This window comes from Triturus cristatus, chromosome 8 (genome assembly GCF_964204655.1).
Source record: "Triturus cristatus chromosome 8, aTriCri1.1, whole genome shotgun sequence".
Classification (NCBI taxonomy): Eukaryota; Metazoa; Chordata; class Amphibia; order Caudata; family Salamandridae; genus Triturus; species Triturus cristatus.
In genome coordinates this window covers 774,202,745-774,222,947 of record NC_140591.1, presented here as the reverse complement: position 1 = coordinate 774,222,947, position 20,203 = coordinate 774,202,745, and the positions used below count along the sequence as shown (strand labels likewise).

The window sequence follows — 20,203 nt, the reverse complement described above, 5'->3', positions numbered from 1 at the left end:
AGCAGCGTCATTTGTTTTTGACACAGCGGAAGCGCAATCAGTACTCCACACTGCTCCATACTTAGAAACTGAAGCACTGGGCATAATGCGTCAGTTTGTAGAGGCCTGTGTCACATTATACCTGCTCCATGTATAATGTATGCAGGGTAGGCGTTCCCACATTAAAAGCCACATTGAACTAACGCAGTGAAATTTTCAACTTTTCACTGCGTCACTCTACGACTTGACACGGTCAAAATCCCTATACCTTCTCAAACCAGGCGTTAGGATTGACGCAGGGCTTTTAACATGGGACTTGCCTCTTGTGTTCTAATGCATTGCTGGAGTTGCAACAGTCTTACGACCAACTCCAGCAATGCATCACTTTAGACCAAAAGATGCGTCAGAATTTCTGACAGATCCGTGAATTCATGTGGCATGGAGCACTGTACTATAAATACAGCGCATCCATGGTGTTGTTAGGGCATTTGCGGCAGGCGCAAGAAATCTGACGCATCTATGCCTATGCGTCAGTTCTTGTAAATATGCCCTCAGTACTCATTGAAACCAAAACACTAGTCTTAGAACCTGTGGCTAAACGTTATGTACAGATCTCCACAGCAGGTACGCTATATAATCTATATAGGTAGACTACGTTGTGTATTGGATTTGAACTGCGCTGCCTGAAGATGAAATACAGTCTGCAGAAGAGATCGGGTATTGGATGATCGGGAGGGGAATCCCAGTGCCTTATTTAATTTTTTTTATTAAAATAAAAAAAAGTTAGTGCCTGGCCCCAAAGTTTTTGGGGAGCCTGGTGGCAGCGTTGCTAAATATGGACGTCGCCATGTACCAAGGCTGTCACATTTTGATTCCACCTCATGCCTCTTCTCCGCCTACACTCCTTGATTTTTTTTATCCTACTTTGCATGCTCTTTTTCATTCCAGCTTTTTATCTGTGTCACTATCTTCATATCTTTCTCTTCTGTTTTTTTCTCCCTTTTATGCCTTTCTATCTTTTACTCTAGGGTCAAAGTCTGACGATGCTACATAAGTTTGGGTCCCCAAAAATTAGCGCTGGTGTCCATCACCTGCAACCATCGGCACAAATGAACACTCACTGAATGATACATGCATAAATACTAAAACATAGTGAAATAACGAATGTGACGGACAAGACACTCAAACAATTCATGTGAACAAAAATAAACTTCACATTAGCTTTCGATCTCTATTTGCAAGTCTAAAATAATGTTTTTGCAGCTTCAGCTCCACAAGCTATATGTTTAGCCCCCCATCCCCACTCCACCTCCCCACACACTTCAGCAGCGGGGTGGGTGTCACTGGGCAGTTCTGCGTACCTTGAAGTATTTAGGGGCATATCATCAAGGCGCCGTGATACAATTATCGCCGCTTTAGCGTCCGTTTTCGGGCATGATCAGCAAGGTCACGCTATCGAATGAATCCATGCCTCAGCGCCTGTTTCCTTAACGCCCAGCATCTCACCGCTAATGAGACGCACAGTAGGCGTTCCGCAGTAAAATAACCTGAGAAATGTTGCTAACACGAGCTACTCCTATCAGCAAGCAGGGTGCAAACCCGCGTAGCGCGGATAATAATATTGCAGCTTTGTTTACGCCAGCTTCAGAACTGACTTACCCATTACATCCAATGGTGAGGTGGATTGTAGGGATGAGTCCGCCCGCACTATCAACAAGGTTCTGATTATCGCCGTCACGATAATTGCACAGTTTCGCCGCTATTGCTGGATTTCCTATCGCATTGGAGATAGGCGTTGCTGATAGCGCGCTATCTGTGCGATAGAATCCAGCGATAGCCGGCGTTAAGTTGAAACGCACTAAGCGCTCTTAGCGTTGTTTATCGCTTGTTGTTGCTGATATGCCCCTTGATTGGTTGTTTATGGCTCATTTGGCTTTAGTCTCCTAGAAGCTCATAAATACAAGTTCTAGCAGTAGAAGGGAGAGAGGGAGGTTTGGAGAGGAGGGATGGGGAGAGTGACAGGGGGAGAATGTATGAATGGAGAGATGTGTGCAAAGATGGATGATGGAGAGAATGGTGAAGGGATGGATGCAGGTACAAATTGATAAAGAACTAAAGGAGAGAAGGATGAGTTGAAAGACAGATGAAGATGAATGGATGGAGAGAAAAGATAAAGTGATGGATCGAAGGGAAAAAGGGAGGTAGTATGAATGGATGGAGATGGGTAGATGGATGCAAGCAAGACTCTCAGGTGTATGGAACAGATCCAGCACCATGTTTGAAGTATTCAGGCATGTTATGGTACCCTCTTGAGCGCCTTCAGGCCTGGTGGGACCTGTGGGGGATGCTAATGGATGATCTTCGCCATTGGGCCTTAAGGTGGCACCATTCGGTCCCTTTTAGCCCCTCCCAGCAGCACCAATTGTTCTGTCGATGTCACCCCTAGCACCAACCCTGGTCCAACCAAGGTGCTCAGCACTTGCAGTGCCACCAATGCTAGTTACCCTCACACTGCCAATGTCACTGGCACCGGTCCCAACTTTGGAGCCCGCCGCTTTGGTGTCCCAGTTCCTAACGACAATACATATGTCCAGAAGGGAGGTACAATGCCAACTGGAGGAGAGTCAGTTCTAAGAAAAAAATTCATTTTATGAACTGTTTGGCACAGATTCTTAGCAGGAGGACCTTAAAGAACCCTTACAGGAGTTGCAGGGGCTTTCTAAGTCTAGTGGTATAGTTACCGCCACTGAGTTTAAGTTCCTGGACCCACCTGGGTCCCTTCCTACGGGAGCAACATCAGACCACTCCATCTTCAGAAAAGTGGCAAAGTTTCTCAAGATGCCCTTGCCGACTATCATAACTATGGCCAATATAATGACAAACGTCCTGTAGCCTTCCACTCACACTTTGGAGCCCCTGCTGCCATTTAATGATGCCCTCCTAGACCTCATTTTGGCCAAAGTGCAGTCAACAGGTAAATTGCAAGAAGGTAAAGACCTTCCCCCTGTGGTCCATCATTCCTGTCAGAACATCCCACACCAGAAACCTTAGCGACTCAGGTTTTTTCTTCGTCTAAGCTCATGTCTGAAATTTTTCCTACTTCACTTGCTGATACGGAATATTTTGGGCCAAAAAGGTTTTGCAGCCGGAAGCTTGTCCTTGACACTCAATGGCAATTGTCTGCTAGGGCACAATGTGTTTGCCTTTTGCTATATGTTAGTTTTGCTGGTTACTTATCTTCCTCAGGAACTTTAGATCCATTTCCAAGACCTAATAAGAGACGGCTAGGCACCCTCAAGGCAGGTGATACAGTTCAGCTTAGCCAGGGCAGATTTAGTTTCCAGATCAATTGGGACACCCGTCACTGTTTGGAGGCAGGGCTGGCTGAGGAGCTTCGGTTTTACCACAGAAGTGCAATCCACCTTGATAAACCTTCCTTCTAAAGGCACTAAGTTGTTCGGGGAAAAGTGTAGCTCAGCCTTGGAACACTTCAAAGTGAGTTCCACCACGGCCCGCTCTCTTGGCCTACAGCCCAAAGGAATAAATTCCAGGGGTTTTATAAGTTTGGTGGATTTGGGAAAGGCTTCAACTTCCAACAACACCAGGCAGCACTTTCTCAGCAGCATTCTCAGAACCAAATGCTGAGACAGTACCGAGGCCGTGGAAAGGGTAGAGTCCGTGCAACACCTCAGGCAGTCACGTCTTCCTCAACCCCCCTCCCCCCCGCAGCCACCACAGGGAAGCAACCCTAGTTCTCCCATGTCTGGCCATTTGAGGCTGATGGGAGGCCAAGTGTCCCTTTTTCCACAGACCTGGAAGGCCATAACATCAGGCCGATGGGTTGTACAGATAGGGGAAAAAGGAACATCTTTTCCTACTGCAGGAAGAGTGTGTCACCCTTGCTTCAGAAAGGAGTTGTGGAGTTGGTGCCAGAGCAGGAGACTGGACAAGGATGGTCCTCACAGTACTTTCCTGTTCCAAAGAAGGATGGTGGTTTCCATCCTATCCTGGACCTCAGGGTCTTGAATTGCTTTATTAGTGAGAAGAAGTTCAAGATGCTGTCCCTTCACAGTGATTGGAGACTGGATGGTATCACTCTATTTACAAGACACATGTTTCCATACACCATTCCTAGAGTCCCACAGAATGTACATGCATGCGGCGGGCATGACTCAGTATCAATTTTTGGTTCCTCTTTTTGGTCTGGCATCTGCATCACAAGTCTTTGGGAAGGTGATGGCAACTGCGGATAATTCAGACACAGTTAAATATTAAACACAAAATTACAAATGTACACAATGAAAACATGACTTCTCTAGCCCCTCTAAAAGCAGGGACCTGTGCAACGTTTCTCAGTTTTAACATAGAGGAAAGCCCCTTCCTATGGTGTTTGTCATGGTGTTCATAAAGCAAATCTCATTCCTGTTCTATTTGTCACATAGATTGCAAAGTGAAAAACACTGTTATTGCATTTATCAGAGCGTTGACAATGTCAACCTCCTGGTATAGTATTTTCAGAGTCCACAATGTGAAATCTCTTTCACTGTATTCATCATGGGGTTATGCCATTTAAAGCCCTTCTGACACAGGGTCTGTGTCAATAGTGTTTCTATAGCTCTTGGTAATGGAACTATTTCATAGGTGGACTAATACAACTGCAGCCCAATCAAATGGCCATAAAGACGATGATGAAGCCAGAGGTGGGGGCCAAAAACCTCCCTCTATAACTCTGGAAGAAAGCTACAGCTTTCTCTAGCCATAACAAAATATGGGTGGGTCTCTTGACTCACACAACATCACGCCAATGTGCTGTATGATCTGGGGAGGAAAGTATTTCATGCAGGAGTCCCTAACTGCAGCTTTGGCCATAATTATATCCCTGCCTGAAAAGAAAATAGAAAAGATAACCTAGGATTGAAGTTGTACAAGAATTGTGAACGATTTTGCCATAATTTTGACTAAAATATATAAAATGCTTTCAAGTGATGACTGCTCGTGTGGTCAGTGCAATTCCAAAAGATTTAGCAGTTAAATACCAAAAGGGAAACAGTATTAACCATGGAAGAAACTGACCACTTGTGCAAGGAGAGGTATGGCACAGCGGCCAGAGTGGCTGACTCCTGAGCGTGGGGCTCACACTTCGATCGCTGGCGGCAGCTCAGCTCAGCACCATGTGACTCTGTGCAATAGCTCGCTTCATCTCCCCGATGACATCCAGCGCCTTGAGACCCTTTGGAGTGATTATTCTATGCTTTAACAAAATACTGGATTTAATGATTTCCCCTCGTACCTCTTTCTTCCACCATCCTACACGTCCTGTCCCTTTATCTCTTGCAGGTTTTTTTTCATCCCCAAACATGAGTCCCTGTGTCATCCACTTGTAAACATCTGCTCAAATGAAAGGCTGATGCCCTCTTGGCTGACTCATCGTTGAGGTATGAGTAATGAACAGCATTTAACGCATTCAGCAGCGGGTGTTCAGCAGGGAGCAATACAGCTCAAGTGGCATTTATTAGTCTTTATGGACAGGACAGGGGTGTACCAATTCTACAAACTTGGGGCCTCATTTACGAGGCCCTACAGGCACTTTTGCACTGCATTTGCATTTTTTTAACGCTCTGGTGTCACAATGTGCTGTAGCATATTTACAAGGCCACGCAAAGCCACATTACCTGGCTTTTCATGACCTTGTAAATATGTGCCCCTTTCACGCAAAACACTGCATGAAAGGGGCATTCCGTGGGTATTGCTGTGGGTGTTCCCACTCAACACCCATGGAATCTGAAGCATTCCCAGATTTACGAGGAATCATAAACCTGGAAATGCGTTCGATTCTAACGCCACCCCAGGGGTGGCGTTAGAGAGGCGCAACAAGGAGAAATATCCTTATTTCCCCTCGTTTTTTCCTCTTTCTATGTTTGCTGCATTCTGCATCACACAGAAGGAGGAAATCGCCTCTATCGATTGATTTTGTGCAGAATGGTGTCCCTTCCTACTCAAAATCAATCATCCCCGCAACACAGGCACCCTTGCGATGTGACGAGAGGGTGCTTGCGTTGGCAACAGGCTACTTTTTTTTTAGCTCAGGGGTCAGTACAGGAATGCACTGTATTCTTGTAAATACTGCGTTTTCCTGCTCTTTTAGAATGATGCAGCAAGGCGCTGCAAAATTGCTTGCAGCACCGTGCTGCGCCATTCTATTGTAAATGAGGCCCTAAATAGTAAAATGAAAATTAATATTGCTCATCGTTTTAAGGAAATGGGTGCTGTAACAGCCAGCTAACCCTACCCCCATGGCAACACTGCCCCGGAAACGCACCATGTAATCCTCTGGCCAGGCGTGGCCAGAGGCTATATAATAAAAGGGCGGAGACCACTTGTGGTCTTCCGGCCCACTTCAAAACCAATCGTGTGTGTCACTTTTTTATCCAGTCTACCAGACCTGTGGCTTTGCCCTGCAGGCCCCGCCATCACCCATGCAGCCCCCTGCACAGGTGCATTGTTACACTTCGATCCTCAACACTGCGGACCGTTCTCTCTAATTGTTCATGCAGTCTGTTTTGACTGTGTCAGGGACTGCCTTTAGCATGGACGAGCTGAACCCATGGCTGGGGTGATGACTTTCACAGGGGTGCAGGAAAGTCTCCCTCCAACCTGGCTCTAAAGAAAAGTGTGCTTAACACTGTTCTGAAGTCTGCTTCTCTCCTTTCTCTTGTCCACCCATACCTTCCTCCTGCCCTTCCCCTGTTTTTCAAAACACTGGCAATTAAAGATACCACGTGGAAGGGGGGGGGGGCAAATGTTGTTTCGCCCAGGGCGTTATCTGAAGGGGCGGCTCCTCCGTTATGGCGGAGTAGCGTTGCCCCACTGCCTGCTTTTAAGCAGTGAGAAACATAAAATGAAAATAACCCAGAGCTGTTGTCATTTTATGTCTCGTGTCCTGCTGCTTTGCGGGAGGTGGGTGGATGGGGCTGCTCTGCTCTCCGAGCAGGGCAGGGGAGGATTGGTTTGCCCACTCCTAAAGTGCGCAGTGACTGTTTGGTCGGCCCTCTGGGGCCGCCCAAACCAGTCATGCTCACTTCCTTGTTCTCCATGCCGGGTGCATTACAGCCTGCATGGAGAACATGTCCACCCCTCCAGCCCCTTACTGAGCGCTGTGTCACAGCGCTCAGATATTGGCTTAGGGAAGGGAGCCAGACTGCCTGGTTCCTGTTCCTGTCAGAGGCAGGAAAGCAGAGAGGATGCAGGACCTGGCTGCGAGGTAAGTTTCCTAATTTTTATATTTCCAATACCCCCCTCCCACCCGCGCCTGCCCCGCCACCCGCGAGCCATGCCAGCTGCTACTAGTTATCTGATCAATGGCCAGCTCTAGACTGACTCTCCTCAAATCTTTGCAGGAAGATAGAAAGCATAGCTCTTTTAATTCCCCAGACCTTTAACAAAAATATTTAATTCACGAACATCTCTTAATATTTCATTGTTCACGCTTTGCTAATTCCCTAAAATCTCCCTACCAATCGTAGAGTATTCCACAAAATGACTCTTACTTTTTCTTTTCACGCTGTCCCACGACGATGAGTGCAATGAAGGCAGCCACCACTATGATCATAACTACTCCAAACACAATCAGCCAGATGGTGACAGGTGGTTGTGGAGGTGGTGCGAGTGTAGGCAGGAGGCCAACGAATTCCAGGGTGCTATCGTCTAATATGAAAGCGCTGTTCACCCGACCCCGAGATGCGCTGTAATAAAAAATGTATCAAACAAAATACAGAAAATGTTAATATATATTCTCCTTCGCGCACAGCAGGTCATTAGCGCTTCACACATTAGTATTGAAAATATGCATAAATGCCTATCTTCATTAAAGATATTGGGCCTTATTTAGAGTTTATAGGACAGGATATTTCGTCACAAACTGGCGGATGCCCAATCGTTCATCATACAAATAAATTATTGCCAATAACACTTGTAATACAATGGACAATACATCTGTCACATTCTGAGAGAGTATCCTGTCTGCCAAACTCTAAATAAAGCCCATTGTCTCCTGACGGGCATTCCAGGTTATTCCGCGCATACCGGTACAACAGTGAAAACGTTTTCTAAAGTTAATAATAATGCATGTAAGAAAATAACATCATGTTACTTTAAATGATGATAGTGTGGGTGGCTTTTTCCCCAAAGGTAGAGTCACCACTCACTGTCTTTTCTCATTACAAAACCATCTCGGAAAATATCCACCTTTCAACATAGAGCTGTAAGAGCCACTCGGTTTCCGGTGGAATTTCTGACGTCATGTCCGTCAGCTATTTCCTGTATGAGCTAACCAAAGGGGTCAATGGTGGTCCAGGACTTCAAAAGTGTAAAAACGTTCCCCAAGTCCTTAGAGAAAACACCTAGTAGGTCGATAACATTGATTTTTATTTCCCAAGAAGGAACCCTGCTTTGAGGGTTTGCCTATGATGGAGCGGAAGTTTCATATTTGCATTTTTCTCATTTGTGGGGGTGCATCCTAATCATGTGTAGAGCGCACCCACATTTAATCCTTTCTGGTGTAGATGTGAGTGTTAATGTGTCTACGTGACATATTTCAGTTACTAACAAGAAGTATGAGGAATGAATGTAGGAAAACACGCTAACATGACGAAATCGTGTAGTGAAGTTTGACACTACTCATGTATTAGATGTGTTTAGTAGTAATGATACTTCCTATTATTTGGTAAATGTGTTAGTCGAAATGCAAAATTAATTATGCAACTCGTAAGGTTTAAATAGGGGGTCTCCAACCTTTTCTGTAATAAGATCCACTTTTGTTTAATGAAAATCATTCATAGCTACTAATAGTAGTGATGCAATGGTGACCACCCCTTCTAAGATTGTCAGCAGTGATAACATCAGTGCATTAAGCAGGATGGCCATCAGTATAGTTAAAAAAAAACATTATCAATTTAGAGTGCCTCTATAAGGGTAATGCATAAAAGCCATAGCTGCAACCCCCCTGGCACCAAGGTAATATTATGAGTAATAAATATATCCAACTAAAATAACAGCTTTAAATACATTTTGAAAATTAATCAATTTTTCTATAAACATCAGCTTATGAGTTATGAAAATACACAGATTTTTGTCTCGAATACATGCTTATGTACTTTTGGTAAACATATTATAATTCAATTAAGGAAAAGCTTCTATAATGGCCTGGGCTGCACCCAGGAGAGCTACTCACAGGTCCCTGGAGAGCTACTGGTAGGTCACAAGCTACTCATTGATGACGTCTGGTTTAAATGATATGTTCTTATGTTAGCCAAAGTTGTAGGTCTGAAATTCAAATCTCTGACAACTCTCGCTTTAGGATTAATGTTCTGAATTTCCTGTGCACTGTGGAAGCTGTTCTTTCTCATATTTTGCATTGCAGGTGTTAAAGCATTCTTTAGGCAACTAATGTCTTTGTTTTAGCAGCCAAGCAAAGAGAGAAGTAGTTACAATTACATGGTTAGGAGGCGATAAGGGAGGAAGTGGATTTCACACGGGAGAAGGCATGGGAACCAAGGACAAATTGTTGCAAGGGATGTACATGGAGAACACACTGTAGAAAAGTACGCTCATGACTGTACCCACTGTGGAGTATGTGCATGAAAGTGCATCTTGCGAATACTACCTGTGGATAACCGGTTGTTGGAATTAGGGATAGTGCCACACATCTTCCTTGCCTTTGGAGAGGGAGCATCTCCGAATGAGCTCTTCCTCTTGTGATAGTGGCTTTATGCTATTTGACCCATCTCAACGGTGGGGAGACTTCTTAGGAAGACTCCACGACTGACACATTTCCTCCCAATTCAGAATGCATACTCATTAACGTAGGGATGTCACTATAGCGATAGAGTAGGGATAGATTTTAATGCTCTTCATTTATCAGCTCTTGATGCAGGGGAATTTGAACTCTTCCTCCTTGACTGTTTGTATCCTCCTTCTTGAGCTAATAGTTCTGCTCATGTTGCACTGTCTGAATTGGGTGTGTAGATTTGGCTTTATGCTGTTTCCTTTGTATTTCTATTCCCTCTTTTTGGCTTTGTAATAAACTTAACTAACCGTCCTCAATTAGCCTTTGGTTATTATGTATATGGAAGCGTTGTTTCTAAATTGTCTGCGCATTAATGATTTTCTTTCCTTCACACTTTCATGCTGCTTAAAATACCCATCTAAGTGTGACTCTAGAAAAGTTCCAGGATGACTAGATTAGGCCCCTTCACCTACGTAGAAAAAAAAGGGGCTGAGAAGGGCCACGATCCCAACATGACATGGCAAACCAGTTGTCTCTCTTTTTTTGTCAGTGACCTGGCAAAAATAAAATGAGTCAACCTGGTAGTAAATTTTTAATCTATTTGACTACTGCACCTGAGCTGTAGGAATTGGTATCTCTGCCAACTCAGAGGTTTAGAGGCTACCTGACTACTAAATAAAGTGCTAAGTTTGGAACAAAAGCAGGTTGCTCTAGCCCTAATTAAAGAAACTGCAAAACTGTGCATAATATTTTTGACACATATTTTTCTCCTTCTATTATATAGCACAATCTTCCAGAGAAATGCAATGGACAAAGTACTTTGCTAAAATTAAAACATACTTATTTAGACGTCAGGTGCCATCTCTAACAAGCTCTGGTAGGATTACACTGTGTTTGGAGCAAACTTCTGCTTTCCATGAGTTTTTCAAAGAATTCCAGGAACACTACTTTTTTTGCAGGTTTATATAGAGGGAACTTGGCTCAAGGGCATTAGAGTGCTTCACATGAGCACCAGGTTACACGATACATTTTTAAGGTACAGGAGGTTTAAGTGATCTGCTCAGAATCACAGGATGTTGAGTGGAAGCCAGGACTTAAACATGACTCCCCAGTTCCAAAGTGTGCAACTCATGGCCGTTAGGCCACATCTCTTTGACATCTCCATGGATTTTTTTATGGGATTACTGACACAATACCGGAATCAACAATATCGTGTAACAAAAATATTGTGTCAAAAATATAATTTACAAAAATATAGTTTACCTATTCCTATAATGGTAAGTACAATTTTTTTTTAAAATTATTGTTTCAATCTAATATCATTAAAAAAGCATACAAAAGTATTGTTTCATAATATATTTATAGTTTAAAGAAGTAAATCTTGAATGTTTTATTATATACCATTAATATAATGTTAGTTAAATGAATCATACTAATATTTAATGCTATATATAAATATATACATATATAAATGCACATACATATATATGTGTGTATGTTTTTATATATATAGATATAATTTTCCACAATTATTAAAAATATATATTTTACATTACATATATGTGTGTGTATGTTTGAAATATATATAATTTAACACAATTATTAAAAATATAGATTTTACATTGCATTATTTTTTTGTTTATTTCTCTATATTTACTGCTACAAAAGGACAATATATATATATATTGTTTTTACATGAAACATAAAAATATTAACAATTTAAATCCACAGCAAATAAAATGAAAATATAAAATAAAAGCAAAAAAATACATTCCCCCAAAATATTATAAAACGAACAAAACAAAAAAATATAAACAAATACTATAACATTAAAATTATAAACAGTTATTATTATTAAATAAATGTAACCAATAGTAGGAAATGAATTCAAGTCTGGGAATAATACATACACTATTCCCACTCAAGTTTATGAAACCGTAGAGAAAGTGTAGGACTTTGGAGGGGTTAAGCATATTATTAAATAAAGTTGCACTCTGGGGAAACGTCCCCTTAGTGCACCACTTTTATCCCTGAAAAGGGATTTAATCCGATTGTTCAAAAGTTCCTTCAAGAAATTTAAACTTACAAACTTTTGTGTAGAATGTTCACATTTAATTCAAATTAGGTTAATTTGATTAACACTTTGATTTGAAATATTCCAGATATGTTTGGTCGTATATACAAATGAATGTTCAATTTCAAAATTTCAAATATCCTGATGCATTTCGTGCTAGGCCCTTCTTCAGGGTAAATGTTATTCTGCTAGGTAAAGGAAATGGCAAAAATCAAAATCCAGGTTTCAAGCATGGATTATGAATTACTATATAGATCTATATAGTAATTTATAATCTATGCTTGACACATGGGTTTTGATTTTACTTACCCACGCCTAGGATCAGAAGGCGAAACCCTGATGCACACAATTAAACTTGGTAATTGAAATTACCCACAGCTACACATCTTGAGTACATTACCTATCTATTAAACATATTCTTCCCACTCCAAACAGAACAACAGTAGAGAAAGTGTTGGACTTCTTTGGGGTTACATTTACTATTCCCACTTCAGTCTGCGCAACAATAGGGAAAGCATTGGACTTCAAGGGGGTTAAATTTACTCTTCCCACTCCAGTCTGAGGACCTGATTAGGAGTTTGGCAGTGCGGGTGCATTGCGAGCATTCCATTGGTGTTCCCACGGCAGTGCCTTTGAAAAAGGTAGCACAATTGGAACAACAAAGCAAGTTCCCGCATGGCATGGACTGTTAAGTGCAGAAAGTGGGCATGCATGCAGACAGGGGCGCACACCATATGTCCCCCTGCATGCATTCCCATGTCCTGAGGCACCAGGGTGTCCTTTAGGGCCCCATTAGTTTCCTCACTGCCAGCAGTTTCATGGCATGAACACCACCATGAGACCGCTGGCAGTGAGGAAACTCGGAATATGCTTGTCAGGGCCGCAGCGGCCCTGACACGCATATTGCGGCCTCACACCGCCGTGCCACCACCACGGATCACTGATCCCTGGTGGTTGTGGTGGTGCCAAGGAGGTCCAACCGCTGTAGTAGTAATACCGCAGTCCGACCACTGGTGTAGCGGTCCCCAACTGCCACCGCATCTCCACCATGAGTTTGGTGGTCCAACCTCGTAATCAGGCCCTTAGAAACTATAGGTAAATTTCTTCACTTCAAAATTCAGAAAAAATATAAAACTCCTAATATAAACATTATTACTTAAAATAAAATATACATTTATATATATTAAAAAAGTAAAAAACAATTAACCAATTTACAAAATTCATAAACAACGCAATAATTAATTTTCAATTTAAAAATAATGGTTATTTGATTATTACTTAATTAACTTGCCACCATATACCCCTAAAAAGCTAGTAACCCCCACCTAAAATATAATTAAAATAAATAAGTATGACACAATTTACACAATTGATACTCAATTAAATAACTAATTAATAATTAATTGTTAAATAGTAGTTACTTAATTAACTTTCCACCCAACAACCCTACAAAACCAGCAGCCCACACCTAAAATATAACTAAAATATATAATTATTATACAATTTACACAATTAATAATTAAATATTAAATTATACGTTATGAATATTTTTTAAAAAAATATTACTTCATTAACTTCCCACCATATACTCTACAAACCTCACAACACACAACTAACATATCGCTAAAATAAATCAGTACTTCATAATGAACATCATTAATAATCACACCAATAATAATACATTAATTATTAATTAAGTATTACCTAATTAACTTCACACCCTATACCCCTAATACCCAGAAGTCCACACTCAAGATTGAACTGAAATATATGATTACAACACAATCTACATAATTAATAATCAACAAAATGTTTAATAATAAATTAAAAATGAGTTGTTAATTAATTATTACATAGTTAACTTCCCACCCTATACCCCACCAAATTAAATCAATATTACATGATATACATAAATAATATCAATCACATACTTGCATGTAAATTATTAATTAATAATTTACTGCCCACCCTAGCCCCCTACAGTTCCAACAACCCGCTACAACACTATAAGTTACAATTAGCAATTAAATTAAAAAAAATCAATCACTTACAATTACAAACTATATTTAAGAAACTTAAAGACAATTATACAAACAATAACATAAAATTAATATATGAAATAAAACATAAACATAATTAAAAAACAATATTCTTTACAACTATATTATTTAATACAATATTCTTAATAATGATATAACTTATCTGGTAAAACGATATTTCTGCAACATGCTATTTTCGTATCACAGTATTTGTTTCCGATATTTCTGTCTCCCTATATTTAAAACTTGATATTTTGTCCAGACACCTTTTTTATGATGGTTTAAATATGAGACCATAGTCATACCTTTCTCGAGGTAATTGAGCACTTGCACAATCCAGCTCAGGAAATGGACTGTCACTCTCTTCTTTTGGCCATCTGCCTTTCTGTTTGTTCTCATAGGTGAACACCGGTAAACACTGTCTAATCAAATATGGCATATAAGAAACTCTGCGCCAGAAATGTCTTGCCAAACTAGCTAACCATCCAGCCCTACTACACTGAGATTAGCAACATTGACATTTTGGTATTCTTTATTAACTAGCTGTGAACAGAAAGTAAATTCCCATCGGTGAAACTGCCTGCCGAATGAGCCGAAGGACGGCTACACACTTTCCACTTTTAGGAGCCTCCATATTGTAATTCAAGGCCCACAACTGGTTCTCACTGAAGCTAGATCATTTCTGTAGGCATGACTGGTAGTGTCCAGAATGTGTCTACATCTCTCAGTCATCCAGGAGTACTCACAGATTTAGAAGCGCCAACCTTTAAGGTGGTCCGTGATCAAACAGCAGACAGATCTCTAATGCTCAGGCTCGTCTCGGGTCTACCACTGTTCTAATATGGAACTATAGAGACCATGCAGTGCACATGGTTAGAGAAAAAGGGAACCTGCATTCTAAAGGGACACAAATTTCCACCTACCTGAACTTTACTGGAATATCTCAAGTTGCCAGATAGTTGTTTGCTGTGGTGAAAAAAGAATTGTGCCAACAGTATTCACCGGGGGTTACAATCTACTTCGCAAAACTAAGAATTTCACTTTGCAGAATAAGCTTCATTATTTGCTTTTACTTGATATTACTTTCTCAATCACTGTCATGGGAGAGATGAGGAAGATAGAAAAGACAAATCTGGAGGTAACCCAGAGTCCTCCACCCTACATGGTAATAAATGAGAGCCTAGAAAGCTATGGCTGAGAAGTCAGGGTTATCAAGACATGACGTGATTATACCTCCAGATTCATGCTCAAATGATGCATCTAACTCACTGCTTATAGAAATGTGCTGTTACACTGGGGTTGCAGATTTCACAATACTTCCAGTTCTATTGACAACATATGGCATGTATTTTTGTGCATGGCCAGTGGTGGGAAGATTCTAATACTAGACGTGTAGAAATATTGCAACTATCTGTAAGTGGATGTGAGCTCCTGATCAAAACTCAAAAATACAGGAATGGGGATTAACTCATTTTACTGGAAGGAAAATATGTCAATGATTGGGGAACAGTGATTTTATGTAGGCTTATGTGTCATGAGCAAATACTATAATTTCTTTGTCTTGGACAATGGGTGGTGCATATAGACAGCAGATTGGTGTGGAAGCAAATACTGCCTAGTAATTTTGTGACACAAACTCTGGGCAATCTAGAAGATGGCGCTGATTACATTTCTGCTTCCAAACCTGGTTTAACCTGTAGATAGTACCATTGGAAGTTGTTCCGAAGTATAAGTGATGAATCCCCACAGACATTAAATACCGGCCCTTTCCTCTCACTTCTACCGCAGTAACCCAGCTTCTATCAAAAATGAGCTACTGGATTTGAAGTACAAAATGGCGGCTCGTAGAAGTTGAAAATGCACAGCCGCCCTTCTGCTTATACAGCAGGCAGTCTCAATATGCCTCGTGGAAACTGTTAGTTGATAGTTAAGGAGGAAATCTGGGATGTCAATGAATGCTGGGGATCACAGTGTGAATGGATTGGCTGTTAACTCATGCTGGTGAGGCTACTTCATATGGTTGATTGATTTGACAGAATATCAGTGGCAAAGGCCTTCATGTATGCGGTATTTGATTGCATACTGTTGACTGGCTTTACACTGTGAGACCAAATAGACAGAGAACCTAAAGGGGAATTGACAGTCTATATCATGAGCTACATTGTGAAAGGGCTCAATTGCCTTGAGAAAACAAGGAGTGTGCTCCCATATTTACAGCAACATTAAAAAATCACTGTTTTGGAGGAGACAAGCTTATCTCCTAAGAAGCATACAACTTTACTGAGAAGAAGGCTGTTCCCACTACAAGTCTTTCCATAACTCATGCTTGAGGTTGGTGGGAACTTTCATACATTAATGTCTAGAATTTAAAGATGTATGAACAATTGATGATTCAAGACTGACCTCCATGATGGAGTTAGGTAAATTAATCTCTGAGGTTGTTACTTCGGCTAGCAATTGGCAGTGACAGTGGCACACTGGAACTAGTACCTAGTACTCCTTGAGAAACGCAGCTGAGCTAAGAAGAGCAATGGAAGTTACTGGTCGCATTGGGAATACAATGCTTGATGTTACACAGTGTATCTGTGGTGTTTCATCCAGATGCATCCATCACTTCCTAAAAGCAAAATGAGTTTCTTGGTGAAATACTGAGGAAACTGGGGAATTACTAGAGGGATTGAGACCGGATTTGTTGATTCTACTGATATTATCTCGTTTTAGCCCCTAAGAGTCATACGTGAAATCCCCCATGACTTTGCAGGCAAAGTTACAGATGACCTGGGTATTGGTAAATCAGGACAGGTGGAGTTACCAGGGAGATAAAAGGGAACTAGTGCTGAGGGATTTATTTCCTTTTTGGTGGATAGTTTCCAGATGGCTTGATGACTTCAAGTGCACATTACCAGAGTTCTCGATCAGCAGCAGTCAGGCAGCCAGCCTGCAGCGAGATCATGGTTGCCAGCATAATGTCTCAACAATTCCAATGTTCCCTCTGGACCACAGTTCTTCACAGCAGGAGCGCATGCATCATTTCTTAAAAGAGGCATGATATGAGCTGGCCTCTGGGGTGAAACGTCACCCTCATGGCTGACAGTGATGTCCTCAGAGAACTATGTAGGGGCTGCAACAAGGTCCTCTCATCGCGGTCATCAGCACACAAGCAGTGTGATGTACTTGTTGCTGTCCTTCAGTGAGTGTGAGTGGGGACCCAGCCTATCTCATTTGTTCAGGTGTTCCAGTGGCCATACTCTTGGCCAGATTATTTGAGGTGATGCTTTCTTTCAGGCCACTGGTTGGCCGCAGGAAACCAGCCTGAACGATTGGGTAAGCAAAAGGTGTCTCTTCTTGGTCCATGGGGAGTCTTATGAATAAGACCCAGAAAATGACAATCTTGCTAAAATTGCCTGGACAGGGAGAGGGGGAGAAAGAGAGAATGGAGCCTGCAGGGACATCATGATGGATGTGGGAGGCAGCTATCCGAATATCTAGGCTACACACATACACAGACACATTCACACACAGTGATAATTGTGGCACCACAAGTGGCAATCAATGTCAAGCTCTGCTTCAAGGTGTAGGCATGTGAGCCTAATCGCACTCCCTCGTAGTGCAATGTGGGGGTGATAGAGAAGGATAACAATCAGAAGTTGGTATACTCCTTGGAAGACATGTTGTGATTTTGCTCCCAGGACTATACTCCAATTAGGTTTCTCTTCCAGAGCACATCTCTGCTGCTTTTTTGATAGCTACAGGCCTGAACATAAAGAAAACACCATAAACCTTATTAGCACCACCAAAAGGAAATCCCCCGGAATTTCCAGTGTCTAACTTTGTCAGAAAAATATAGTGAAATGGTAATTATATAGTAAGCTTCCCCTCCTAGATGCAGCCATATAGACCTGGGGTGCGTCAGGAATTTTTCATATGGGGGCAAGCAGACAGAGTAAAAGAATGTTGATCCTCTGCCATGGCCTTGTCAACTTACGATGGTGGCGGCAACTCTGGCACAGTGTTGTCATGGATCTCCATGCTGAGGTCGACCGCTAGGCCTTGTTGCATCGTTATCATAGATATGCATGGCCACTACTAGCCTTTCTGAGCAGCACAGTGACAGAGGAAGACAACAACCTGGTAGAGTTGTGGAAGGAGTGGCCTGAGACTGTGCGCCACCACCCATTCGAAAACATGCCTGTCATAATCGCATAAAAACCAGCGTACCTTTGTGATTTTTGAGCACAAATTCAAATATTACAAATAAAAAATAAATCATACCTGATGGCTTCCTCAACATCACTTTTGTTAATAAAAGTGGAAATGTTTCTTGGATCCGTGACGTAAAAATAGAAGGAGATTCTTGGTGTTTCTTTAGTTACGATGACATTTTCTGCCCTAAGGAAAGAAAAACAAGTTATACATATGGATACTCAGCAGTTTCAAATCTTTTAATGAAAGTAATGCATGTCTTTGAAGCTTACAAAATAAATTGAAGAGGGGAAGTTGTGCTCTCATTTAACCAGTTGTATGTCTCAATATTGATGTGAACAATATCAACCTGAGACAAGCTAGAAGGCGGTACCACTATATTCACAAGTTATGTATTGATAAAGAAGAACAGATTTAATATTCTTAACCCACATCTTTTTACCTTGACGTCATAGTGTTAGATGATATTGTGAATTTGAGATTGTTTGCAGGACAATGTTTTGATCACGATATTGCCACCTCCCACGCCATTTAATCCATACCAATTCAGACCATTTAAGCGCCATCACTTGCTTTTTCAAAGAATATTCATAGAAGAACAGAAGTTGGAGAATGTCTAAAAAACATGCTTTGTAGAGGTGTGTTATACATGTACAAAATGTCAAAGTTCCTGTATTTGTCAATGAGCAATATATGCCAAATGTACCTTCCTGGAGGCCATCACCCGCATATCTTATCAAGTAATCAAAACTAGAGATGGGTGGAACTTGCAGAATTTAGCTCCATGGGGCATATTTACAAGGGCCATATCTCTGCTTTTTTGGCTTTTAAAGCCAAAAAAGCGGAGATAAAAATATCGCCCTATTTACAAGAGGGTGATAACATGCATAAGCGCATGTTAGCATCCTTTTACCCGACGCCCCCCCTTTCCATCTCTAATGAGATGGGCACTGGGCAGTACAACCTTGTAAATATCACTGATGTACACATTGCGATATTTACAAGGCTGCCCACGCATTTTAGCAGACGTTAGTTTTTGGAGAAAACAGCTGTTTTCTCCAAATACTAATGTCTGCTAAAATGCAGACTTAGCTATACTTACCATTGGGGGTGGATTATGCTGATATGAACACAGGGTCGTATCAACAAGGTTATCGCCGTTTTCCATGGAACATCGCTGGAAAACCAGCGATGTTCCATGGAAAACATCGCTATCGCTGGGAAATTATCGCCATTGCGCTATGCTTTGTTAATACAACGCTAGCATGGCGATAATTTCCTGCGATAGCCAGCGATAACATTTTTCTCGCTAAGAGTGGCCAGCGATAATTATCGCTGCCGCTTGTTAATACGCCCACATGTTATTGCACAATCCTGGCCAGGATTTTCAACTTTCGTGACCGCGATGTCATTCTGCAATGTGCCCGGTAATTGGCGCCGGTGCATTTTAGAACAGCCGCATCACCTTCTTCCCGGATTTCCCCCTCAAGGTACAGTGTCAGCATCGCAGTTTCCTGGATGTGAAGAGGGCGCTCCGTGAACAGGAATTGAAGTATGCCATGCTCTTCCCCGCCAAGCTGAGGGTGGAGTCAGAGTGGAAGGCTTGGTTTTTCACCACCCCCGAAGAGGCCTGAGATTCGCCCGATGGCTGACGGACGGCTGGCCCGAGGGGTAATCGTGTGCGGAGAGCAAGACTGGAAGAGGGCGTGAACTCACCTGGCAGACGTACTCCACCCGCAGAGCAAGAGGTGGCAACCGGTGGGCCGAAGTGACTGGCCTGTATGTGGGTTTCCAATGGGATGGGTGGGTTGCTCCTGTTTCTGGGGACTGACTGTATATTTGCCTTCTCCTCCTGTGAAGTTGTCCAGGCCTTCGTTTGAGGCTCAGCCTGGGTGGGGGCATCTTCCGTCATGTACGCTTTGTGACTCTTCTTCATTGATTCCTGGTCCAATGATGGGGTTGTCCATTTTATGATTCGGGGGGGTTCAGTTACTGCCTTTAAATGTCTTTATTCTTCACCATATGTATGGACCAGCCGTTGGTCGTTTAAGACATGGGCTCGGTTGGCACGCGCTCCCAACAGTTTGGCTGAGGTGGGCGATAGGCGCTCTACTAGTTTGTGTG

General features: G+C 42.0%; 1 protein-coding gene across 4 annotated transcripts in view; it reads right to left on the bottom strand.

Moving 5' to 3' along the window:
• Positions 1-20,203, bottom strand: part of ACE2 (angiotensin converting enzyme 2) — a 507,698-nt gene that overhangs the window by 25,876 nt on the left and 461,619 nt on the right. For all 4 annotated transcript variants that reach the window (XR_014967783.1, XR_014967782.1, XR_014967784.1 and 1 more), the window contains exons 16-17: positions 18,149-18,265; positions 7,527-7,721 (exon numbers count right to left, since the gene is read on the bottom strand). Coding sequence is in view for 1 of the 4 variants with exons in the window: in XM_085622215.1 (XP_085478341.1) it covers positions 7,527-7,721; positions 18,149-18,265 (312 nt within the window). In the remaining 3 variants the exon portion in view is untranslated. The remainder of the gene's footprint in view (positions 1-7,526; positions 7,722-18,148; positions 18,266-20,203) is intronic.